Below are 27836 nucleotides of genomic sequence, written 5' to 3'. Positions count from 1 at the left end.
TACCTCTTACATGCCATGATATTTGTCACCTACTGTAACAGAGAGGGACAATTGGGTAACATAATAGACAGAGTCTAGAGACAGAGCCTAAAGGAAGACTCATCTTTCTGAATTCAGATACAGACTCAGACAATTCTAACTATAGGATTCTGGCAAGTCACTTAACCTTCTTTGCCTCAGTTTCTTCATCTGTAAAGAGCTAGAAAAGGAAATGGCATACCACTCCAATAAAGAAATCCCTCAAAGGAATCACAAAACTGGGATAAGAATGAAAAACAACTCAACAATAAAACTAACAGAAAAGCTCCTCTTATCACCAAGAAACAAAATAGACTGCAGTATTATCAGCATTTGTATTTATAAATCAATTTATAAAGTGATCAAATCATTTTTGGATGAGATGAAAAGATAATCAGAATCACAGAAGTGAGAGATGAAAGATCTACTGATAACCCATCCCATACCCAACTTAGTAAACTATGTAATTCAACACTTTCATTTTTGTGATAAGGAAACTAAGGCTCACAGAGTTTGTGACTTGTTCCAGCTTTCCTGCCATGTTTCTTGCTTTACTTAAAGTGCTCTCTCTCTCTCTCTCTCTCTCTCTCTTTCTCTCTCTCTCTCTCTCTCTCTCTCTCTCTCTCTCTCTCTCTCTCTCTCTCTCTCTCTCTCTCTCTCTCTCTCTCTCTCTCTCTCTCTCCCTCCCTCTCTCCCTCCCTCCCTCCCTCCCTCTCTCTCTCTTTCTCTATCTCTTCCTCCTCTCTCTGTCTGTCTCTGTCTCTCTCATCTACTCTCCTTTCATACTCACTGCCTTGTTCCCCTGAAGCTTATCCCCAAAGAAGCCTACAGATTAAATTGTGAGTCCCTGTTTAGAACCACAATATTATGAGAAGCACTAACCACACTGCTCCCTTCACTTATATATGACTCTATTCGACTTCACTCCACAACAGTTTCTTGCCTTCTTGTAGGTACTCTCCTCTCCCCCACCTAATTTTCATCACTGTGTTTTGTTTTTTAATTTGACTTCCCCTATTAGAACACAGGCTCTTGAGAGTAGAGTTTGTTTGGTTTTCTTATTTTTAGATTTCTAGCACTTTAGCACAGTGATTGGTATATAGTAATTGCTTAATAAATAATCTATCATAGATAATTAATGCAAAATGGGATTCACATCTATATCTCCTGAGTCCAAGAACTATATTCTTTTAGAATACCACCTTGTCTTTCTCTATGATAATTTGTGGATATTACTAATTATAGAATATATATACATGTATATATATATGCATATATATATATATATATATATATATATATATATATTTACTTTAGTAGCATAAGATTTTCACTTGAGAGCAGCAGAGGCCTTTATAAGCCATTAAGATTAATTATATTTGGTAATCAACAGGTCACAAGTTATCAAATGGAAAAAATTTGAAGTCAATATATCTAGCATTAAGATCCCCTTTATAGGAGAGGAAGTAGAGGGAGGGAGGGGAAAATTTGGAAAAGTGAATGCAAGGGACAATGTTGTAAAAAAATTTTCCATGCGTATGTACTGTCAAAAAATTATAATTATAAAATTAATTAATTATTAAAAAACATACAGATCATAATGTATAGGGTATGTGGGGGGGGGGAGGAGGTGTATTTGTGAGTATAGTAGTAGTGCTAGAGCTTAGAGGATCCAGCTATCATTAAATCATTCCTAGTGCTATTTATGTACATAGGAGGTTGAGGGTGAAGTAGGCAGAGTCATACATAAGTGAAAGAAACAGTGTGGTTAATGCTTCCCATGACATTGTGGGTCTCATCATTCTTAGTCAAAACCTGACATGCAGAACAACTGAGATATTACCCCAATTCCTTGGCACCTTAACCTGTCTGGGACTAAGAGAATACAGAGTTGCTAGTCTAGACCCACTTGTTATGACTGCCAAATGAAATGGAGTCCCATTGGAAAGCCCAGGCCTTGGCTCACTCACCAAGGTAACAATTCCTGATTGGCTCCAGGAACTTAGTATAAAACTCATTCAATTTGCAACATTCAGCTATGAGTGATGCTTTCAATTTAACTAGGCTCTAATTCCCAGAAACTATATTGAATGAAACAATTTAGAACACAAATTAGGAGACTAAGGATCTCATTACAACACAAATCAAAGAAATTGCCTTTTGATAGAGAAAATCTTTAAGTTATTATGCAAAATGTTTTGCAAACAACATTAACTTGGGGAATCATTTATTCAAACAGACATGCACATAGACATATCTCATGCATATATGCATGTGTATACATACTACATGTACATATGTATGTATACATACACACATAGATGTCTGTGTGTATTACTAAGAATTAACAGACTAAAAACACTGTATATGACCTGAAACTCCAGTCTCCCAAGATTCTTTGCTTGTAAAAAAATGTTTATTTTCACACTTAACAAAATCCTTTCTGGGATTTTTACTTGAGGGCTAAATATGAAAACCTGTACCTCTATACATTATCCTTTATAAGTGGCACAATAGAGAGAGTGCTAGACTTGGAGTCTGGTCAGAAAAACCTGAGTTCATATCTTGCCTCAGATAAGTCACAGCCTTTGCTTGCTCAGTTTCCTCATCTGTAATATAAGAATAATAATAGCACAAACTTTACACAGTTGTTCTCAGGATTAAGCGAAATATTTATAAAAGTATTTTGTCAATTTTAAAGTGCAAAAAAATACTAGTTTCATTATTAAAACTCAGATTGATTTTACAAATGTAATTTGTTATATAATGCTTTTAGTGGGTCTTCAAAGAAGCATCTAGACTTCATCACTAATTTTATATTATTAATAGATCATTGATAATAGTATTCCCTATGAATAAAAATGTGAAACAAAAATGAACTATATTCATGATTCCATTAAAATACATATATGCCTGTGTATGTATATAAATATATTATATTAAATATATTTTTAATGCTAGGATGTCATTGAGGATTTAAGTAATATCTCAAAGAGATCATTTGTTTTCTTGTGCTCAGGTGATCAGAGATAATGCAGAATATCAATACACATTATTTAAATCATTTAAATTTAAATCATTTAACAATGTTGTTTCTCCTGATCTCTTATTGATTTTATACTTATTTCACTTTTCTTTTTTCTAATAATTTTTTTCTCACAGGATAAAGTCTATAAATATATATACATATATATTTACAAATGAATATATATATATATATATATATGTATTGTGTATATACATATTTTTTGCTGTTATTCACTTGTTTTTCATGAATGTTTGCCTCTTTGTGACTCTGGTATTTTCTTAGCAAAAATACAGTGGTTTGCTATTTCTTTCTCTAGTTCATTTTATATATGAACAAACTGTGGCAAATAGAATTAAGTGAGTCGATCAGGATCACACAGTTAGTAAGTATCTGAGGCCCCCATTTGAATTCAGTAAGATGAGTCATTTTGATTCCAGGCTTAGAACTCTATCTACTAATCCATCTGGCTGCCTCATACATACAAATTATATGTGTATGTATGATGTATATACACACATACATACTTGACGTGGTTTTAATAGATTTTTCTCATGTTACTATTTAAGTCTGAATCATATATATATACACACATACATACATACATATATATATATATATATCAACATATACACATAGCTTTACAAATAGTTTGTAGTTTAGTTATATGCTAGAATCAGACAGTCATTTGAAAGTCCTTATGAATCAATGAAAAATGACCACTGATAATTGATAGTAGATGACCTGTATTCTCCTTAGTCCAGAATTCTAACCTACTGCTAGGCATTGGTATATTAACAACAATATTTTGGAAAATAATTTCAATTGTTCATTTCCTTCTCATCATAGAATAAATACTACTTGATATTTGATTATCATCTAATATTAAGTATCATCCTCTTTTTACTTAAATTTTCCAGGAATACCTTCTTTAGTGGAACATCTGATGGTGATTGCAAAATTAGAATGTTCCCTCATTGACATAAGCTACTATTATTCATTTTCTAGGTCTTCATATTTAGAAAGAGAAAAAAGAATAATATCCTTTGCCAATGGAAGAATTATACATGAAATGGTTCCTTAATATCCTTTACTTAGTGGCAGATTGAAAATCCATTTCTGTTTCTGCCAGTTGTAAGAACACAATAATCAGACTGGTAACAGTACAATCTTTCTAAGATCTGTTGCCAAAAGAACCTTAGGTTAAGGCACAAAGCAACAGAATGAACACTATATTAGTTTTCTTGTATCAAACATAGAACCCTCCATTTAACTTTTAAAGCCTTTTATAATCTGTACTTCCTACTCTTCCAATCATTGCATGCCTTCCTTCTTTCTGCTCTTCTCCTTATACTTTCTTCATACTCTGGAAACCAGCAACATTGACTCCTTTTCTGTTCTTCATAAATGACACTCTAACTCCCAACTCCAAGCAATTTCTCCAGCTTGCTTTAAATGTCTCCATCTTCAGGTCTATCTCTTGGTTTTTCTGGCTTCTTTCAAGCCTCAGGCTAAAGCCTCATTTTCTACAAGTACCTTTTCTTGATTTCCTTTATTGCTAATGTGTTCCCCCTGAGATTATCTCTCATTTATACTGAATATTTCTTCACTATACACAGAATCCGCATGCTATCTTCTCCATTAGACTGTGAGGGCTGGAGCTGTATTTTAGCTCTTCTTTCTATGGCATTGTGTCTGGCACACATGAGGTGCTTAATAACTGTTCATTGACTTGACTTTGAGGAAACAGTGTAAACTGGCCCTTTGTGTATTTAAACTGCCTTGATTGGAGTCCAAATTACAGCAATTGAACTTCTAAGAGATGGTTGTTGAAAATCCTGTGGAAGAATCATTTGGTTTCCAAACTCCTCAAACAGAGATAGAATTTAAATGTTCTCATTTTTTGAGGAAGACCAAACATTAGATTAGGTCACACTTTCTACTTCCCAATCTTTTGTTTTAAAAAAAGTGGAATAGTTCTACATCAACAAAATCAGGAAACTTGAAGCCTTGGGTTTAGAATGAGACAATAAATTGAATTCAGTGTTTGTTGAAGGAGTTCCTTAAATGCCTTGGGAAAAAAAAAAAAAAAAAACTGTTTGTTCTTACTAATAATTAGGTCATGCTGAGAAAATTGTCTTAGGGCCTTTATAAAAAAAAAGACTAAAATCAATATCCAATCTCTTATCTTTGGGGTATGTATGGAAGATGGCTTTTCCAAAGGAATTTCACTTCCTTAGGGATAGGACCAAAATGAGTAATTTGCTGGTATATTGAACTTGAAAATAAAAGAACAAAGGAAATCCCCTTCAGAATATATGGATAAATTTGCCTACAATTCTATGTATCCATGAGTAACTGTTGAAATAATGAACATACAAAACATTTGAAACTACAGTGTTAATAATGGCTTAAGAAAGAACAAAAACAAAAATCCCAAGAATATTCTGACATCTAATTTTAGAATAATTGGTATGTGGTTCATTTGTAAAATGCTAATTTTGCATTTTGAAACACAAAAATACTCTGGTGGAAAACTAGACATTTTCTATTTCTCTTTGGGAGAAGGTAGAGTTAAGTTCCACATTACCAAAACATTAAAGAGGCACTGGTCCCTGTACTTCATGGTAGTACATCATTCTTCCTATTTTGAGTAAATGTAAGAAATATGCAACAGATTAAAAAGAATTCTCATATATGACCATATTTTAGTTGTGGAGAATTGGATAGAAAGATATGATGAATCATCTTGATCCATAAATATTCACTCCCCAATTATTAAAATGAACACTTTTGGAAGCTTTTTTTCTTTTACTATGCCTTGTTTAACTGATATATCTCTTGTATTGAGGAGATTCTTCTTCATTCAGTGATATGAATATAGTTTCCAAAAGTATTCAACAGCTGAGGCAAAAGAAGAATATGCTCTACATTAAGCAATAACAGATGACATCTTGATTTAGCTAGATAAATTCTCTAGATTTTTATGACCCTTCCTCCCTTTATCACTGACAATAAATTGAATGAATTTTTGTTTATTTATTAAATATGTAAACTTGGACACATTGTTTTCCATCTCTGGGTCTCAGTTTCCACAGTGATAAGCATTAGAAATTTGAATTAAGGGACTAATGTTCCTTCCAGCTCTTTATGTGTATACATTAATAAATATTTATTGAGCTTATTTTAAGTCTAAGGTATTCTTCTGTATTAAATGCAAGGCACCCTCTAGAAATTTTTAAGCTTATGGATGAAACACTGTCCTGACTGATGTACAATACCATTGGAAATATCTATCATTCAGTGGTGAGTTGCAAAGTGACATATTGACTAGTCTGTGACCTTGCTGGTAAAAGCTATTGATGGGAGTGCAATTCATGAAGAATTTTTTTTTTTTTTTTTTTTGCCATTGTTCAGGAATGGAAACCAGGTTGTTCAGGTCATTAGATATATTGGAAAGAAATGTTTACCATTTCCGACATAAACATGGGGAAGCTAAAACTTGCATTTCGTAGTATCATGAAAAGTCAATCAGTAAATCTGACTATTGGACAAGTTTCAAAGTACAAATAGATGAGTGTCTATTGAGCTTCTGCTTACTTTTCCTGATAGAAAGAGGTATATTGACTAGGGTACTTATGAAAAGGAACTATCTGAAATAAGTTGCAGAATTATTTGCCTATCATAATATGGCAGAGCAGTCATATCACTCAGGAAAATGCTTCACAGGAGAGAGGAAGAGAAACGTAAGGAAGCATTTGGTTTTTAGAGCAAGATGTTAACTTGCCATTCATTAGAGTTTAAATAGAAAAGTTATATTTCCTTTGGCAACTGTGATACTATGTGGTCTAAATTAGCCAGAGATTTTGTCAATGTATCACAACTTGTGCTGCAATGTAAAAATACTTCTCTACACCATCTTCCAATAACCTGTGAATGACTATTGCCAAAGTTGTAATAATAATATATTTCTCTAGCATGATAAGATTTACAAACTTCCACCAAGCTAGTATTACTGTCACCATTTTACAGATGAAGAAATGCAGATTTGTTGAGTTTAAGTGAGTTGTCTAAGATTAAAGAGGCATTTGGTGGCAGTTCTAGTTATTGATTCTGCACTTCATTAGAAATACATTGTACATCATTTTTATTGGAAGAACGAATAGCTGTTACTCAGCATTTTTTACTCCTACTAGTAAAATAAATATAATAAATACACATATTTAATAATATTATATTGATAAAATTTTAATGTTTATAATTTTACATTCATGGATTATATCTTTAGCTTTAGACATTAAGAAACTGAAGATCAGAGAGTTTAAATGATTTGCCCATTGTAATCCAATTAGTTATGTATGACTGCAATTCCAATATGACTAGTTGTAGACCTTTCAATAGGTGCTCTGTTGGGTACCAAATATGGTGATTTCATATATGTAAAAAAGGAAATCTGAAGGATTGAACTTTGGGGATATCATCAGTCCTTTTTTCATACATAGACTTGTTGTTCAGAGTAGGGAAGAACTACAAATTTGAAAATATAGACATACACATTCTTTAAAAAAACAAACAAAAACTCCAACTAAGCTTCAAATTGGCAATTTAACATTATAGAATAGAAGAGGCAAGAATTTGCCTACCTTTCTCCGATGGGATGGTACAATAAAAAAGGTTTCAATATTATGCTTTTTCAAGAAAGTGTTCCTCTCATGTCCAAAACCTGGTTCTACCTCGTAGTCTCCGTTTAGGCACTCTAATGTCGTCTTTGTGATATGAACCTTCCTATAAAAAAGGAGGCAGATATTCTGAAAGGGAAAACATTACAAGAGCTCCTGGCTATTTCAAAACTCAATTCTCACCATTTTGAATGCTCCATTAGAAACATTATTGGAGCTAGGTCAAAACATTTCAAGATTTTACCTTATGTAAAGTGTAAGAAGGTTCACATTTTGTATTACTTTCATAGAAGGGCCATGGTAATCAATAAGTTTAGTATATATCTTTCCATAAATACAAAGATGAATCACCTTAAAGAAAAAGGAGGAGGGGTAGGTAAAATAGAAAGAAAGAGATGCAATAGAGAAAAGAAAGAGGAAAAAGATGATATAAGGAAGGAATAAAAATAAGTGAATGTTACAGAATTATTTTTTTAAAAATTGAGCATGGCCTCAATGAAGAGATGAGAAGATATCCCACCCTACTTCACAAGTAGAGAATATTACATATATTTTGAGATTTTTTTTGGTGTGTTATTCAGTTTTGCTAACTGTTTTTTCTTCCTCTTTTCTTTATAAAATTATTCTGTTACAAAGAATGACTTTTGTCAGATTGATTTTTGTCAGAGATCGAGAAAGGCACCTGGGCAGCCCAGAATTTGTCTAGAAGACTAAAGATGTGCTCAGATGATCAGTGATCAAAGGAGAGGAGAAGTGTGTGGTTGTTTAAAATAGAAATCTACTTTTGTTTACCATATTCTCTAATTCTTATGGAAATCCTTGCTAGCAAATTTCATGATCTCTAGTCTGGGAAATACTAATTTACTTCCACCTATGATAACAAAAGAGAGAGAAGAAAGGAATGTTAGGAGATTAGGCAATTTAAATATAAAAGATATCATTAAATTCATTTAAAAAAGATATCTAAGAAGGTACTTAACCTTTTAAGAGAGTAACTTTTGTCCTGTTCATTAGTGCTAAGACCTAGCCTTTTCCATTGAGAAAAGCTAAGATATCTATGAAAGAGAAGTCCTTTTATATTTTCCAGGAGAGAGACCAGTGAACTATTTTGGTTATTTAACTATTCTTGAATATTAATCCAGGATATATTTATACATATATTGTTTTCCCCTTGAGATTCCTATACATGTTGCCCAGAATCATTTTTAGGGCTGAGTCATGTTGGAGGACAGCCTATATCAGTTTGAATAACTCAATCTAAGTTAGAAATCATATGCTTTGAGATTAATGTGAAATTAAATAAATTTGTTTCTGGAAGATGTGACTGAAAGTGCAGGGTAAAGAATTAGTGCTAACATTTCTTTTCGTTTTGAGAAACTAAAAATGTTTATTAGTGATAAAATCATTATGGTATCTAAGATTGTATAGGAAAATATTTCAAAGAGTAAAAATTAGTCTTTATTTTTACATTCCCTTTAGGAAGAGGAAGGTCTTTCATCCCATTGGGTTGGGATTAGCTCCCAAAAGCTTGCCAAAAAGAGAAACTAAATCAATTCACAGATTCAACTATGTGCTAAGGAATGGAAAGAGCTGGAAGGCAGCCCTGAATGTGCTGTTATCTAAGACGCCTGAAGTGAGATTATTTGCAGTTCCAATCACCCAAGTTACTACTAAGCAGTTCCTTTGGCGCTAAGGGACAACTTGGCTAACAGAAACATTTCTTTCTAACCCTCTAGTCATCAGGCCCTTGGACAGAGAAATCTTGTAATTGTTCTTCCTAATCATTTAGTCTGCCAACTTGTATTTAAGCCATTGGTGCTCATGCTTTTTATTCTGTGGCTCTTTTGTTTGGGACAAGGAAAAGGGCCTGGAATACACAATAATGAAAGAAGAGGATAAGGGACAGAAGTGAGAGAAAGGAATACAGGAGAGGAAAAGGGTAGAAAAGGAGGGAAAGGGAAAGAATTGGGAGAGGGAAAGGAAACAGGACAGGAAAGTAGAGAAGAGAAGGGAGATGAAGGAAAATGAAGGAATAGAGGAAAAGCAAAGTACATTGGATAGGTACACAAGGAACACAGAAGGGAGAGGAAAGGAAGGTGGAGAAAAAAGAGAATGAAAGAAAAAAAAAAGGGAGGGAGAAAGAAAAAAAGAAATGAGAATAAGAAAATGCAAGGAAAGATGGAAGGTAAGGAATAAAGGTAATTGCCCCAGCAATAGGATAGAGCACAGATGGATTGAGCACTGGGCTTGTAGTCAGGAAGTCTCATCTTCATGAATTTAAATCTGCCTTCTGATACTTACTAGCTGTATGAACTTGGGCAAATCACTTAACCTTGTCTGCCCCAGTTTCTTATTTGTAAAATGAGTTGGAAAAGAAAATGGCAAACTATCTCAATATCTTTGACAACTACTTCAGTATCTTTGCCATGAAAACCCCAAATGGGGTCACAAAGAGTCAGACAAAAACAAAATAAATGAACAGCAGCACTAACACTTGTTGAAAATTCAGTGTTTTTGGAAGTCAGAAAACCTATGTTCAGATCCCTGTTCTGCCATTTATTACTTATATATTCTTAACAAATTATCTTACCAAATTCACTTACTATTTCTGGGCCTCAGTTTCTTCAGCTATAAAATTAGGGAATTAGTAACAGAATACCTCTAAGTCATTTTGTAATTCTGTAATCTATGATTCTACCATCTGAATATAATAAAAAAATTTAGGGAGAGGAGGAAAGGAACCAGCTTCGGAGATAGCTTTTCTATGAAGAAAGAAGGACTTGTGTTAGGAGGAGCAAGCGATTGATAAAGGCACAGAATTTGTCTAGGAGAAGACTAAAGATGTGCTCATGTGCTCAGTGATCAATTGATGGGACAAATATATGGCTGTTTAAAATGGAAATCTACTTTTGCTAACCATATTCTCTAATTCTTACAGAAATCTTTGCTAGTAAATTTCATGAGCTCCATTCTGGGATATCTTAATTTATATCCACCTATGATGAATATTATCCACTGAATGAAACATTGATGTCACATACATTGTAGAGAAAATGTACTCTCTAGGTTCAAATCTTGACAACACACACACATACACATACACACAAACACACACACACAGAGATCAAACACACACACAAATACATACAAATATTCTATAAAATGAAATTCCAAATTCAATCCCAATGTGTCCTTGGACAACACAAACCACTCAGACATATATCTAAGACCCTTGCAAGAATATGTACAGCTCCTGCCCTATCATTCTAATAAATACCAATGAAGATTCTCTGCTTGACTACTCCTATTCTATCTATATCTGAGAATGCTGGGACAATAGTAGACATTGCTCTGTAAGATGTGAAAAGGGTGAGGGAATAGAATAGGGAAAAGAAAAATCAACTACTATTATGTGACAGGAACTGTGCTAAACACTTTACAAATATTATCTCAGTTCATCCTCACAACAATCCTGGAATGTACATGGCCATTAAGACACCCATTTTGCAGTTGAGAAAACTGAAACAGGCAAAGAGCCAGCTTCAGAAATAGGTTGTATAAACATACAGAGCTTTTCTATGAAGAAAAAAGGACTTGTGTTAGGAGCAAGGGATTGATAAAGACACAGGTGTAGCCCAGAACTTGTCTAGGAGAAGACTAAAAATGTGCCCATGTGCTCAGTGATCAATTGATAGAACAAATATATGGCTGTTTAAAGTTTAAATCTACTTTTGCTAACTATATTCTCTAATTCTTACAGAAATATTTACTAATAAATTTCATGAGCTCCAATCTGGTAAATCCTAATTTATATTTATTAATAATTTAATCACAGTCACACAGCTAGTAAGTGTGTGAAGCTGTATTTGAATTCAAGTATTCTTCAAGACAGATCCAGTGTTCTACACATTGTTCCCGCCTAGCTGAGTAAGAAGGAAAAGATCAATGATAAAACAAAATATGAAGGGGATAGAAGAATGTAACCATGAAGGAGGAGTTTATGAAACCTATGATCCTTTTAGGGAAAAAATAGTTGGGTAGAGAGGAACTATGAATTAAACAAGGCATCCACCATCTGTCCTGTTCCAAAACTCAATGGTCCAATAATTTCAAGGATTTTTAGTGTAACTTCAATATCTTCAGGCCCATAAAACATAAATCAGAGGCAAAATTTTTACCTGTCATGTATGGGTTTATTTCCATGAAAAAACTATAGATAAACATAAGCCAAGAATGGAACAATAATTTCCTTATCCCCATGACTTTCCTTTAAACAGGCAAAGGCATAAATGTTTTCAGGCTGTTCACTCTGACCAAAATAGTCAATATAGGATGAGGGGAGGCTCCCTATTCAATTCAGAATTAAAATTATATTCTTCTGTATCTCAGTACTTATACTTTTCTTGTCATTTTTATGAGACACAAGTAGATAAAGTAACTTGCTTAAGGTCATGTGGAAAATTAATGGCAAAGCCTCTGAGAGAACTTGAGATTCCTTCCTCCCCATTCAATCATAGTAAACTAAATGAATAAGGATCCTGGAGCATATTCAATATTGGGTATTAATGTATTCATCATTCAGAATGTTTGCTTAGGGAGGCTTAATGCATGCAGCTACAGCTGATGCCTTTTTATTGTTTTATTTTCCTAATTCATAATGTAAGAAACCAAAACCTGTCCCCCCTAGCTTGTTTCTGTTTTTATCTCTGCCTTTAAATGATGACTAATCATGTTTGGGCACTCAAATTTATACTGATTAGGTCATGAGCAAAAAGAATTAATGCACTTTCCCAAGTGGCAGTTTGCTCTTAAGACTTTTTATTAATGTTAGGGACAGGATTACAATACTGTCAAAGAAAACATTACAACAGAGAAAGCAGTCTCTGTGAGAAGGCTATATTCATCAGGATACATACATGTATTATTCAACACAGATCACAGCATACCTGAAAAGGCAAGTTGGAACACATGTTGATTATATTTCTAATCATATGCATGTATGTGTATTATGTATTTGTATTGTGCTTTTTAAAGATGTAAACACTTTAAATTTGTCATTGTCAAAAGTATTTTATTTATTTATTGAGGGGGAGAAAAAAGGAGAGAAGAGACTTCATATAATTTCATATAATTCTCACTCCATGAAGAGCTATACCTCTTCTGTCTTAGAACACAGGCACAGAGAGATTATGTGATTTGCCCAGTCACAAAGTATGGGTAAGAGATTGGACTTGAACTTGTTTCTCTGATTCTAAGGCCAGTGCCCTATCTATTATATTAAGCTCTCTGTTTAATCAAAAGATAATTGAGACTAAAGGAAAGATGTTAAAATGAGATGCATAAATCATTATTTTATTTTTTCTAGATCTTGATGCAGTTTATGCTACCTCACAGACATTTAGTCAATGATTATTGATTGAATTTATATGAACAAGTAAATTAGTAAAACCAACTTTAGAAAGTCCTTGGGAATGAATTTTAATTTATTTAAAAGACATGTGCCTGTAATTAATTTCTAAAATCAATTTTATGTGTGTATATATATATATATATATATATAGCATAAATAAAAGCATAGAAATAAACACAATTTATATATATATACATACATACATGTATACATAGATAGTAAATATATGTGTTTATATACTTCTATTTGTTTTACTGGAGTGTGTTTGTCCCATATTTAAAGATTTAACTACATACATTTTTTTTTCGTAAAATAATCTTTATACTTATACATGAAATACTATCAAGGAAAAACAATTAACAATCTTGAAATATTATCATCAGTATAGCTTTTTGAGACTTACCCAGGTAATCCTCCAGTCTCCATTACATTTGCAAGGGTTACATCATTTGACCAGACATCATATTGCCACTTTCGAAGTCCTAGCACCCCACACAGGACACGGCCTGTATGAAGACCCACTCTCATGTTGAGGTCAACTTCTGTGGCTTCTGCAACAGATCTGAAATGGAAAAGAAGACTTTTTAATTCCTTCCAGATCATCTCAACTTTTAATTCTTATGGAATAGTAATGCAGTATCCTATGTTTTCTAAGATATTGAATTATAGAGATTGTTTCATGGTTGTAAGAATTTCATTCTTGAGAGTTACCCCTTGAACCACATTTTCCTCTAGGATATTTAGGTTATGAGATTATATTTCTGAAAGAAATTCATTCTTATAAAATCTAGGTTATATTAACAGAATTTTCTCTTTATCACAGCTCCTAAGATTTACTGATTATTTCCTCCCAAAGATCTTATCATGCCTACTTCAGAAATCAATTCCTTCTTCCTCCAATTTTAAAAGAACTACTATAAAATCAAGTTAAAATATATCAAATGCTCTTATTTCATCAAAAAGCAAGCACTAGATATTTGAAACCCCATAAATTATCATATCATGCATTTATGATACATTGTGTGATATGTTTCCTCATCATCTATTTTTTCTTTCTAGACAAGAGGTTTATTGCATATTTTCATTATTATATTGCTTCCATCTGTTTCTTCATGGATTATTTAACCAAAATGTTCTCCAACTATACTTCTCCAGTTCTTAAATGTCTCTGCATAAGTGTACCTTTTATGTTTATTATATACAATGCAACTCCAGTGCCCCCTTAGTCTCTTTAAAGGATTCCCCAAGGAATCCAGATTATCCACACACACCACTACAAGGAAAGCATCATATATATCCATAATATAGCTCCAAATTTTATCAGTTTTTCCCTTTCTTCTCTATGTCATCTCTCATTCTTTCAAAGGATTCTTCATTTTTCTTGATAGCTTACAGAATAAGCATACATTCCTCTGGTGAGTTATCATCTTCTCCACTTGGAAGGTTATCTTGCATTTTGCTTGCATATAGCTGTTACTTGACACAGGCAGAAAAACAAATATAATTCTCTTTCTGTGAAATGCCCCTTGCCTTCTACACCTGGTGACAAAAGCAAGATATTCAATTCTTAATTGTTCTCCAAATACCACATTCTTTAATTCCTCTGGGGTCATCTTACCTAAGAAAAAAAATTACAGTGATCTTTGCCTTGGGATAGAACAAAATTGAGACATAATTAGTAGATTCCTGTCAAAATCCTAATGCCGTTGCCTATGGGAAGGAGAAATTGACTTTTAGCTACCTCTTATTTCTTTCTACTTCTTTCCATTAATCAGACTTCTAGCACCTTCTTCATTTTGCTATTTATCTGCATATGTATGTGTTTTTTACGAATATACCTATATGAAATCACACATGCATTCATGCATATGTAGATATGTTTATATATATGTATATATATGCATATATATCCCTCCCTCAACATTTGTGTATTTTTACATTGTCACTTTTGGTTATTCATAGGTTGGTTATCAATAATTAACTGAGAATTTTTGGACATTCATGGTACACTAAAGAAATTACAGGTGACACACATATAAATATAACTAAAATTAATAATTCATAAATGTATAAGTACTCCACATTATTAATCTGTTTTTATCATTTGCTACCATAAGTATACATAAATTTATTATAAACAGTTATATTTTGTTAAAAGTTTCAGTGTGTGCTAAAGAACTATGGGCTACACTTCTCTTCTTGGGAATGCCTCTTCTTTGGCTCTCTACCACCCAGATTCAGTCATGTGATTTTTACCCAGAGTGATCTTTATATCATTTTTGTAGAAAAATGAAATCCATGAAGCAGTTTCCACAGCTATAGCAGTGGATGCTAAGATTCTTCAGTGTGCAAAACACTGTTTTGTGTAGAAACTGCAACTTTTTTTATGGGTGTAGTATATTATTTTAATTGCTTTTTTGTTAAATGAATATAATAAGAATTATTAAAAATAAAGGTTCTGGGGTGGGACCAGAGCTATTTGTGGGTTTTCATATTTGTCTATACATGTGTGTACACACTATCCCTCTGCTCATATGTGCTATCTCCCCTATTAAAATGCAGATTTTTTGAGAGTAAAGACTGACATACTTTTCTATTTGTCTCTCCTATGCTTACTACAGTTTTTTACATATAATAAGTGTTAAAATAAATGCTTCATTCATTAATTCCTACCCACTTTGTGCTTTCCCATCTCCACTATTCTGATTGACCTTATTTTCCTGATATTTGCTTTCTCCTTCTCTTCATTAGCTGAAGTCGATCTACATCTTAAACGTTTATTAAAATGATGCTACCAAATGAAGCCTATGTATCCCCATCCCCCACATCTAGCTGGTAAAAAATCTTATCTTACACCTTGTTTTATAATTTCCTTATGCACTTATCATGTTGCCTGCACCTTATATCGTATTGCTTTCCTAGATAATAAGCCAGGTTATGTAAAACCTAAGTTTTGCATCTTCCCTTATAGCAGTAAGAGAGCTTTATGTATGACAGGAGTTTAATAGATCCCTGTTGAATAAGCAATGGTGATCATAAATTCAATCAGGAACCACAGTATGGAATCTTTATTTTAAATTAAGTGTTTTTTTAATCTCCAGTTTACCTTAAATATGTGTGTGTATTTGTGTGTATGTATGTATATATGTAATAAATATATATATATATGTATATATATATGTAATAGAAACTATTAGCAAAGAAGACTTAAAAACTGTGAATTAGGGCATAATAATAAAGAAAATCATCAAATAACTTTTTTTTCCTGAAAATACAATTTTTTCAATGAATTCACATTGATTCCTGTAATCTAGAGCTCACATAAATCCAGTATGTTATAAGGTACATCTTAGAGATGATCTTCCCAATTCTTTATTTTACTTCAAATTTTTATAGCCAGAATTGTGAAATAATTAGAAGAAATTATTATTTAAGGAGTTTGTACAGCATAAAAACCTTGAAATATTTGACTTGTAAGTAGAAATTTACAATTCAACACAGTAATTATAGATCCTGCACCCCCACCTCCCCATAATCACTGAACGACTGCCCAAGGTATTACTTCAAATCCTCCAGTCCAATCCTTGAGTGTTTTGATAACCATCATCCATGCTTCCATGAAGTAATTTTATCAACTAGCTGATACTGTTAACACCTTAGATTCTCGAAAAAAAGTTGATAACTTTTGAGTGAGACATCCTTTAAAAAAACATCTGGGACCTCCAAATGTGATGAATAAGAAGGCAAACGAGCAGGCATTTGCCTTGGCTTCAAAGCTATAAGGTTTTCTGCTGTGGCAGCTGCCACATATTGATGATAAAAAAGAACATAGTAGAGGCAGATTGAATTACTTGAATACTCAAAAAACTGAGCTCCAGGTTTTGATTTATATTGACAGGAATGATTTTAGCAGAGACTTTAGTTTTTAAGTCAATCCACTATATAAGTCTAAAGGAAGTTGGACTTAGAGCTAACTTTTAAAAAAATATATATATAGCCAATTCATACACTGGTCCCATCTACATATGAAGAAAATATCATGCCTTATGTGTGTGGTGATCAAATATAATCTGAAGATAAACAGAACAGGTACTATGGGACATATTTCTTTTGTAATTCATGTTTGTCTAAACCTTTTCAGGAGGGTATTTCACTGTCCTCTGCCCTTGTCAGACCATATTTGTAGTATTATATCCAGATATGGATATTGCACTTAAAGCAAGACAATGATAGGGAGAGTTTCTAGAGAAGAAAATCCAGAATAGTGAAGGGCCTCAAGACCATACCCTGAGACTACTGTTTGAAGGAATATGGGTTATTTAGCTCAGGGAAGAAAAGTTTTTAGAAGAACAGAACAGTTTCGTAAAATACTTGAAATGCTCTTATGTAGAAGAAGGACTACTTGGGCACAGGACACAGAACTAAGAGGAATAAGTGGAAATTGTAAGAGAAGTGTGAAGAACTTGGAGAGGTAATAGGAACCTTTAAATGAATATGGATGACCAGATAGTTGGATGGTCTTGAATGATTCATATTCAGGTACAGGTTGCAGTAAAAGCAGTATAGCATAACAGAAAAAAAAAATAAATATGGTTCTCTTGGATGTTGGGAAAACTCTCCTGTCATGACTGGCCAATATGGAATCAGGCTGCATTAGAAGAGGATGATTTCCCCATTACTGATAGTCTTTTGATTGAGCACCAGATGTCTATTTGTCAGAGATATTATAGAGGAGATGCTAATCAGATCTGGGTTAATAATAAATGATCTCTGTGGCCTCTTCTATATTAGACAATCAATAATTTAGATATCCAAGTAGAGATAAGCACAAAATTTAATTTTAATTAGACTAGATTTTTAAATGCCTTTTTTTAAAGTCATATATCTATACAGAGGTTAGAAGATTAATAAACTAGGACCTTGGAGAAGCATATTACTGTATAATATGCTTCTGACTGAGGCTGACTTTTTAGCAGGTAAAAGGAGAAAAATTCCAGAGGCTCATTGGGAGTCAGGAATTTTATAGTTTTGGAGCAGAAATCTTAACCTGGGATCTGTGAAGTTAATGTTTTTAATAACCATATCTCAGTATGATTGATTTTCTTGGCAATTCTATGTATTTATGTATTTTAAAACATTATTCTAAGAACGAGTTCATAGACTTCATTAGATTGTTAGAACTTTCTTTCTGTCTTTACTTCTTGTTCAGTGTTTAGCTGCCTCCTTGGGGGAGTGATAAACTGTTGTTTATTTTTTAAACTTTATTAATGATTCAATAAACTTTCTATTTGCAGAACTCCAGTATAAAATGTGAAATAGGAGATTGGATGATTGAAAATATTTGTCAGCCCTTTTTGTAATGACAAGGAACTGGAAACTGAGTGGATACCCATTAGTTGGGGAATACCTGGATAAGTTATGGTATATGAATGTAATGGAATATTATTATTCTCTAAGAAACAATCAGCTTCCAAAATATATAGAGAATTGACTTTATAAGAAATCAAGCCATTCTCCAATTGATAAATGGTCAAAGGATATGAACAATTTTCAGATGATGAAAGTGAAACTATTTCCACTCATATGAAAGAGTGTTTCAAATCACTATTGATTAGAGAAATGCAAATTAAGACAACTCTGAAATACCACTACACACCTGTCAGATTGGCTAAGATGACAGGAACAAATAATGATGAATATTGGAGGGGATGCTGGAAAACTGGGACACTGATGCATTTTAGGTGGAGTTGTGAAAGAATCCAACCATTCTGGAGAGCAATCTGTAATTATGCCCAAAAAGTTATCAAACTGTGCATACCCTTTGATCCAGCAGTGCTACTACTGGGCTTATATCCCAAAGAAATACTAAAGAAGAGAAAGGGACCTGTATGTGCCAAAATGTTTGTGGCAGCTCTTTTTGTAGTGGCTAGAAACTAGAAAATGAATGGATGTTCATCAATTGGAGAATGGTTGGGTAAATTATGTTTATGAATGTTATGAAATATTATTGTTCTGTAAGAAATGACCAACAGGATGCATACAGAGAGGCTTGGAGAGGCTTACATGAACTGATGTTGAGTGAAATGAGCAGAACCAGAAGATCACTATACACTTCAACAACTATACTGTATGAGGACGTATTCCGATGGAATTGCCGGATATCTTCAACAAAGAGAAGATTTAATTCAGATCCAATTTATCAATGATGGACAGAATCAACTACACACCCAGAAAAGGAACACTGGGAAATGAGTGTAAACTGTTTGCATTTTTGCTTTTCTTCCCAGGTTATTTTTACCTTCTGAATCAAATTATTCCTGTGCAACAAAAAATTCGGTTCTGCACATATATATTGTATCTACGTTATACTATAACATATTTAACATGTATGGGAATGCCTGCTATTTGGAGGAAGGGGTGGAGGGAAGGAGGGGAAAATTCGGAACAAAAGTGAGTGCAAGTGATAATGTTGTAAAAAATTACCCATGCATATGTACTGTCAAAAATGTTATAATTATAAAATTAAAAATTAAATAAAAAAAAAAAAGAAACAATCAGCAAGATAATTTCAGAAAGGCCTGGAGAAACTTACATGAAATAATGTTAAGTGAGTAGAATCAAGAAAATATTATACACAGCAATAACAAGATTTTGTGATGATCAACTGTGATGGACTTGACTCTTTTCAATAATTCAGGCCAATTCCAATACACTAGTGATAGAGAGAGCCACTTGCATCCAGACAGAGAATGTGGACCACAACATAATATTTTCACCTTTTGTGTTGTTATTGTTGTTTGCTTGCTTATTTTTTTTTCTTTTTCACTTTTTTCCTTTTTGATTCAATTTTTCTTGTGTAGCATGATCAATGTGGAAATATGTTTAGAAGAATTGTACATGTATAACCTATATTGGATTGCTTGATGTCTAAGGGAGACAGGGAGTGGAGAGGGAGGAAGAAAATTTTGGAACTTAAGATTTTGCAGGGATGAATGTTGAAAACTCTCTTTGTATGTATTTTCAAAAATAAAAAAGTTTTTTTTTTAAAAGAGAAGTGCCATACGCACAGATTACAAAAAAATAAGATGTTAAAATAGTTACTACTTCCAAGAGAAATCCCATCAGGTTTAATTTTTTTTCAATATATCCTGAAAAAAATGTGTTCCTTGCTTCCTGTCCCTTAAACTTGGAAGCCTTGAAACATATATTATATGAGAATGGGAAAGGCATTCCATGTTTCATCCTCATTTCTTCATGTATAAAATCTGAATAATAGTACTTTCAACATTTGTCTCAGCATTTTATGAAAAAAACCTTTGAAAACTTTGAAGTTCTATAGAAATGTGACTTATTATAAAATAATTTTAATTATTCTTTTATTAAAGTAATATTTTTAAAGGAAACCTTTATCTGAAAAGGCATATACTATATTTAAATATTGTTGATTTTCTCTTATACCCCTTATATACTCATACATAATGTTTAGGGAAAAATACACACCTACACCCCAATTCAGCAGTTTTAAGACAAATTTCCTTCTGCATTTGTTGTACAGCCAATTTAGCAAAGGATAATGTTTGTCAAAATATGAACTAGTTCTATGATAGGATTATTACTGAGAGAAAGTTCTTTAAGTGTTAAAAAAATTACACTCTATCATGACATAGTAATTAGCAATTAATAAGTGATAAGCACAATATGGGTCAATGGAATGAAATAGGGAAATCCTAAAGCTTATGGGACCTGAGATGACATAAGTAAGAATCACCAGAGAGAGAAAGGTTAAAGCTTTACTGTGTTCATTCTGCCGTGCTCACATTTCTCTATTTGTACATTGTTCACATGAATCCTTTAGTAGTCAAAATTCTCCTAATTCCCCCATGCCTTATTTATCCCAGAAGCTTTTTCCCTACTCTACTTATCTTCCTTTTACACATGACATGCTTAGTGCTATTTTCCCACAAGTCAGTCTATTAGGTTTGTATGAGAATATCCCTGTGTTTTAAGGTTAGAGAAAAAGAAATGCTAAATATTTCTATGAACACATTCCCCAGAAATGAGCATCTGAATCCTCTGACAGAAGATCATTTCCTTCTGGTTAAATATTAAAAATGTGCTTGATTCAAACACTCAGATATGTAGTCAACACAAGCCCATGATTCACAAGCATTTATCACAATTTCTCCACTTTAACATTTGCTTCATTCAATTTCTCTTTCAAAGCATGATACGAAATTCATCTTACCTTTCATAAAAATCTGCATAATGCTTGAAAGCATCTGAATTGACTGTCATGTTTCAGAAAAGCAAGATATCATTATGAAAGTGTTGTCAATGAGCCATTAGCTTACAATGAAAGGCTGAAAATGTTGGTCAAATACTGACATATGGGAAGATGGGTAGTGAGTATTTGCTTCCTTTTCTGTAGTATGCTGGAGAATGTGTGAAGCATGAACATGATTTTTATGAATCAGCTTAATATGTTTTTATGTATATAGATTTCAATACACTTTTCTGTTGGGGAAGGAAGAAAAGGGCAGGGAGCCAAAGATGTTGGAGAAGCTGGATTCATGGTTTCTTTAATATGTTTTACCACTGACTAATTATTTAAAGCCATAGGAAGCCTTTTAAAACTTAAAAGTGATAGACAAGTTGTTAGTATGTACATATTCACATATATCTCATAAATGCATATGGTAATCTATAAATGTATTGGTGTGTATAGTTATGTATGCACTTACAGAGTGATGCATTTAAATTTAGTACACTTTCTTGTACCAAATCCTTTCTTAAATTTGTTAAATTTAAGAACACATTCTAATTTAAAATGCAGAATGAGAAATGTGTTTAGAAATGTGTTTGGACAAATCATGGAATTTGTTTTGCTTGACCCTGCAATATTTTTTACAAACATACATATATTCTTAAATTGGGAGGCAAAGGAAGAAAAAAATAACTCTTTAGTTGAAAAATAAAAAAATTTAAAGTATCATGTCATAATGCTAATTGTCAGTATTTACTAATTTTCTAAATTTCAGAGAGAATTAAATGGATTAAAATTAATATTTGTTAAATGCCATGTTGTATTTCTTTAAGTTCTAATCAAACCACTTGAACTTCTCAGAGCTACTCTACTAGGAGTAGGCTTCTAGATTTAGAATAGGAGATTTAAATAGGATGCATATTTTTCCAAATTCAAAGGATTTGGTCAAACTCATCCCAGGAACGCAATGAGCTGCATTATAATCAAATCAGTCAATTTCATAGGTCTTTTTGCATCTAAACATCTCCTGCCAATAGATTCAAAATTCCATTCCCAATATCTTCACAAGTGGCAAATAAGTGATTAGAAAATCCTTGCTGTTCTAGAATGTATTTTCTCCCTTATAGAAGAATCTAACTGTGACCTAAAAGACCCAATGAGTTTGTCTAAAGCATTTCAGCAAAATATCTTCTCAGGCTAAATTAGAAAGGTTATTTTCTATTGATAATGGAACTCTTTATCATGGCAACCAGGAACTATTAAATCATCTCTATTGTAATTTCAGAGCATATAATCTGAGATTGAAAGACTTAAAATAATAGTTTATGGCACAGAGAATTCAAATTCCCACATCTCTTTCATAAGATCATCAGAATGCAGAAATTGTTCCATGAGGCCATAGGGATGGGGAAGTGAAATGGGAGGGAAGTGATAAATAATGGAATTTGAAAGAGAAAAATCCATTAAAATATTAAATGGTATCATCTGTTCTGAGAAGACATCTCTTATTGGGCAAAAATCATTATCCCAAATGATGTCATCCTCTAAGCACTAGCGCCATTTCTCCCATGAAGTCCTTATAGCTCAACTTCTGAGATACTCACGTGATGGTATCAATCATGTCCAGCCCCATTTCGACACAGCAATGGGCATGGTCGGTTTTGGGCTGGGTCAGTCCTGACACGCAATAGTAGCAGTCCCCCAGGATTTTAATTCGTCTGCAGTGGTTTTCCTTTTGTAATAAGAACAGAAACATACATCTTAAGATTGTGACAGAAGTGACAATGTGCCATAACAAATTCTTTACCCCAAGCTGGGTCCAATTGCAAGGAAAATTGAACAAAGCCTTATTGCTTTTTTTCAGCTACATCATTAATCTTTTTTTTTTTTTTCTTTAGTTTCAATGAAGCCGCCAAATTAATTAGGTTAACACTGACATTAATGGATCTGGTGTTTAAGGAGAAATATTAAAATCAATAGTATATTATAGCCTATGTTTAAGTTTAGACATACAATAACACAATTTATAATTGGAGGAGACACTGGAATTATTCAGTCAAAACAGAATCATGGACTGACAGTGGAAAAGGACCTCAAGAAGCCATCTAGAAAAACTTCTTTATTTTATAGGTGAGATAACTGAGGTTAGTGGAGGTCAAGTGATTTGTCCAGTCATAGAAGGAGCAAATAACAGAGGAGTGATTTGAACCCAAGTGCTCTGATTCAGGACTAGTTATTTGCCTACCTTACCATATTATCTTGCAGTCCAACCACTTATTTTAAAGAGGGATAATCTGGTGAAAGTTACAGAGGATAGATTATTAACTACCCAGGATAGAGGGATAAAAGCTGTGATGTTTGTTGATATAAGGAACTCTCCAGTGAGAAAACTCTACTAGTATAAACAGCAACTTCTCTGTAAAGAGGCTGACCACAAAAAACTACTACAATGGCAGGGAAGATTGAGACACCAACTCAAAAGAAAAAACTCAGAAGACAACTAAAAGCAAAGCCTCAATGAAAAAAAACATAAAGAATACACAGGTCCAACAAGAATGACAGGAAAAGATAATGCTGAATGTTGGACAGGATGTGTGAAAACTGAAACACTGATAGATTGTTGGTGGAATTATGAATACATCCAGCCATTTTGGAGAGTGATTTGGAACTATGCTCAAAAAGTTATCAAACTGTGCATACCCTTTGATTCAGCAGTGTTACTACTGAGCTTATATCCTAAAGAGATCTTAAAGAAGGGAAAGGGACCTATATGTGCCAAAATGTTTGTGGCAGCCCTTTTTGTAGTGGCCAGAAACTGGAAACTGAGTGAATGCCCATCAATTGGAGAATGGCTGAATAAATTGTGGTATATGAATGTTATGGAATATTATTGTTCTGTAAGAAATGACCAGCAGGATGATTTCAGAAAGGCCTGGAGAGACTTATATGAACTGATGCTAAGTGAAATGAGCAGGACCTGATCATCATATACTTCAACAACAATACTATATGATGGATGTGGCTCTCTTCAACAATGAGATGAACCAAATCAGTTCCATTTGTTCAATAATGAATGGAACCAGCTACACCCAGCGAAAGAACTCTGGGAAATGAGTGTGAACCACTACACTGCATTCTCAATCCCTATATTTTTGTCTGCCTGCATTTTGATTTCCTTCACGGATTAATTGTACATTATTTCAAAGTCTGATTCTTATTGTGCAGCAAAATAACTGTATGGATATATACATATTTTGTATTTAATATATACTTTAACATATTTGACATGTATTGGTCTACCTGCCATCTGGAGGACAAGTCAAGGGAAGAAGGGGAAAAATTGGTGAAACAAAAGGTGAAAAACTACCCATGCATATATTTTGTAAATAAAAAATTACAATAAAAAAGAATTTCTGGACAAGTTACAGAAAGTGATGAGTGGCCAAGGAAAAGTTGGGGAAAATGAGAGTGATACAAGGAAATCATAAAAAGAGAAATACACACAAGTATGCACACATACACACACATATACATACAATGAAGAACATAATACCATAAATAACAATTGCCCAAATTGTAAGAGACAAAAATTCACAAAGAAAAAAAAAATTAAAGAATTGGCCAAAAGGGAAAAGGTACAAAACTAATTGAAGAAAATAATTCTTTAAATATCTAAATTGGATCAGTGGAAGCTAAATGAGTCCATGAAACATTTTGTTGTTGTTTAGTCATTTTCAGTCATGTCTGATACTTCATGACCCCTCTGGGGGTTTTCTTGCAAAGATACTGGAGTGATTTGTCATTTTTTTCTTTAACTCAATATGCAGAGGAGAAAACAGACAAATAGAATTAAGTGACTTGCTTAAGATCATACAGTTATTTAGTGTCTGAAACCAGGTTTAAACTCTGGTATTCCTGACATCAGGTCTAACACACTATCCATTATGCCACCCAGCTGCCTTCTATAAGGTATTACAAAGCAAGAAAATAGAGCCAAAGAAATGGGGAAAAGATAGAAGAAAATGTGAAATATTTCATTGGAAAAACAATTGAGATCAAAAATAGATCACAGAGAAATAATTTGAAAATTATGGAAGTATCTGAAATCCATGATCAAAGAAAGAGTCTATTTCAAAATATTATAAAGAAAAAACTGCCCTGATAACCTGATAGAATGAGAGAGTAAAAGAGAAATTAAAAGAATCTACCAATCATCTCCTAAGAGAGATGGCAAGATGAAAACTCCTCATAACATTGTAGAAAAATTCTAGAGCTTCTACTATCAAGGAGAAACTATTGAAAGAAAGAATTAAAACATTATGATGCTACAATCAGAATGATATAAGATTTGCAGCTTCCATATTAAAGAAGCAGGAACTTGAAATATGATATTACAGAAGGCAAAAGAGCTAGAATTACAACCAAGAATAAATGACCACAGAAAACTGAGTATAACAATTCAGAATAATTTTTCATGAAAAGAAAATAAAGCACAATGGATAGATGTATAAAAAAGAATGAAGGAATGTAAAGAAGGAAAGAAGGGATAGAAAGAAAAGAGGAGGGAGGAAAAGAAGGAATGAGGAAGGAAAAAGAAGAAAGGGAAAAAGAGGAGAGAAGAAGAGGAAGAAGGAAGTAAGTGAGGCAAGGAGGGAGAAACCATTTAAGCGATACAGAGTGATAGGGGCTATTATTTTTCTTTTTTCCCCCAGTCATTTTTTACGTATGAATAAAATGAATCAGAAAGAGGTTAAGTTACTTGAACAAGGCTACATAGCTAATGAGTGAAGCCACATTTGAATTCATATCATCCTAACTCAAAACCCGTGCTCTATTCTCTACGTCACCTAACTCTATTTGTCTTAGTATTTATCTTATAAAAGAAAAATACACTACCTCTTATCACTGGATTTTTACCAATTCCAGGCATTTATGTACACACACACACACACACACACACACACACACACACAGAATTAGTTGTCAAGAGAATAAGACACAATGTCATACCTAGGCTTCATATAAACATATAAAAACTATCCCATTTCAAGCCCTGACCTCTAGGAGATTGAGACACAGTAATCCTGGTATTTAAAAGCATAACTAGAACTCAACCTTATATTTATTCATAATGCTGGGGAAAATATATCTGTGTATGTGTATAATTGTGTATGTAACACACATAGATACATATATTTCATTAAAGATCATGATTTATTGTGATAAGAAAAAATATTTCTGTTCCAATACTTTGGTAGTTTTTTTTTTTTTTTATATTCCTATGCATTAGATTTTTAACATAAATGAATGTTGTATTTAATCAAAGTTTTTTCCCTATATGTATTGATGTAATCACAGAATTTTTACTATTTATTAATTATTTATTATATTAATTACTTTCTAATATCAAACCATTCTGACATTTCTGCTATAAATTCAACTTAATCTGAATGAAAATTTTAAATATATTACTATATCCTACTAGACAGTATTCTACATTTTTTCTCTTTGGTTTTCATTCATGATACTGGTATATAATTCCCTTTTTATGTCTATTTTTTCCTAGTTTGGGAACAAAAATCATATTTGGCTCACAGAAAGCAAAATGTACAATAGTGTGTGTCCATTTTTGAAAATGCTTTCTTTATATAGCATAGGGGTGTTTAACAGAGTTCAGTAATGAATAAATTAGTCTTTTTATCATGCCTTTTCACAAATTGTGTATTCCACTTTTTATATTAAATTACTGAAATTATTTATTTGTTATGACAATATGAGTATTACACATTTTATTGATAATTATTCTTTTCTCATATTTTCTGTTTTAATGAAACTTGCTTGTCATGTCTCCATGAAAAAAAACTTTCTTTACTATTTATTATGGTATCTCCCCTCTTGTTTTTAATTTTTGTTGATTTAGTTTTCTTCTCACTTTGTTTCAGTTCAATTAGCCAACAGTATGCAAATTGTGGTGGCCTTTAAAAAATAAAACAGCTTCATGTTCTGCTCAATAATTTAACAGTGTTGAGTTAATATTACTTCTTTCAATTCTGTTAATTTGCCATTTGATTATAGTAATCAAGTCTTCTTTTCTGCTTATTGTGATTGAAATATCATGCCAGCTTTTCTAATATATAATCTGCAATGAAAACACATTGTTTTCTCCTTCTTTATTAATATAGTCAAGCAAATGCTATATTACATAAATGTTTATAAATTTTATTGTAATTGTCATTACCTTTATTATATTTTGTTATTTCTATAATTTAGCATTTGGTCCAATCATTCTGAAGAAAATCCTTATCATTTAATAATATTCTTTTAATTTTTTTACATTCTATAAAATATTTAAATCTTTAATCTTTCTTTATGTGTATTCTTTATCAAAGGGTAATTTATATAAAAGATGCCACATGAAATCATAAATATTCAAATTTCAGT

General features: G+C 32.7%; 1 protein-coding gene across 2 annotated transcripts in view; it reads right to left on the bottom strand.

Moving 5' to 3' along the window:
• The window catches only part of ADCY1 (adenylate cyclase 1), a 359348-nt gene that overhangs the window by 91601 nt on the left and 239911 nt on the right, over nt 1-27836 (bottom strand). For both annotated transcript variants that reach the window (XR_012484928.1, XM_074283571.1), the window contains exons 5-7: nt 23000-23127; nt 13536-13694; nt 7687-7828 (exon numbers count right to left, since the gene is read on the bottom strand). Coding sequence is in view for 1 of the 2 variants with exons in the window: in XM_074283571.1 (XP_074139672.1) it covers nt 7687-7828; nt 13536-13694; nt 23000-23127 (429 nt within the window). In the remaining variant the exon portion in view is untranslated. The remainder of the gene's footprint in view (nt 1-7686; nt 7829-13535; nt 13695-22999; nt 23128-27836) is intronic.

Source organism: Sminthopsis crassicaudata, chromosome 1 (assembly GCF_048593235.1).
Source record: "Sminthopsis crassicaudata isolate SCR6 chromosome 1, ASM4859323v1, whole genome shotgun sequence".
Classification (NCBI taxonomy): domain Eukaryota; kingdom Metazoa; phylum Chordata; class Mammalia; order Dasyuromorphia; family Dasyuridae; genus Sminthopsis; species Sminthopsis crassicaudata.
This window is presented reverse-complemented; position numbering and strand designations above follow the sequence as displayed.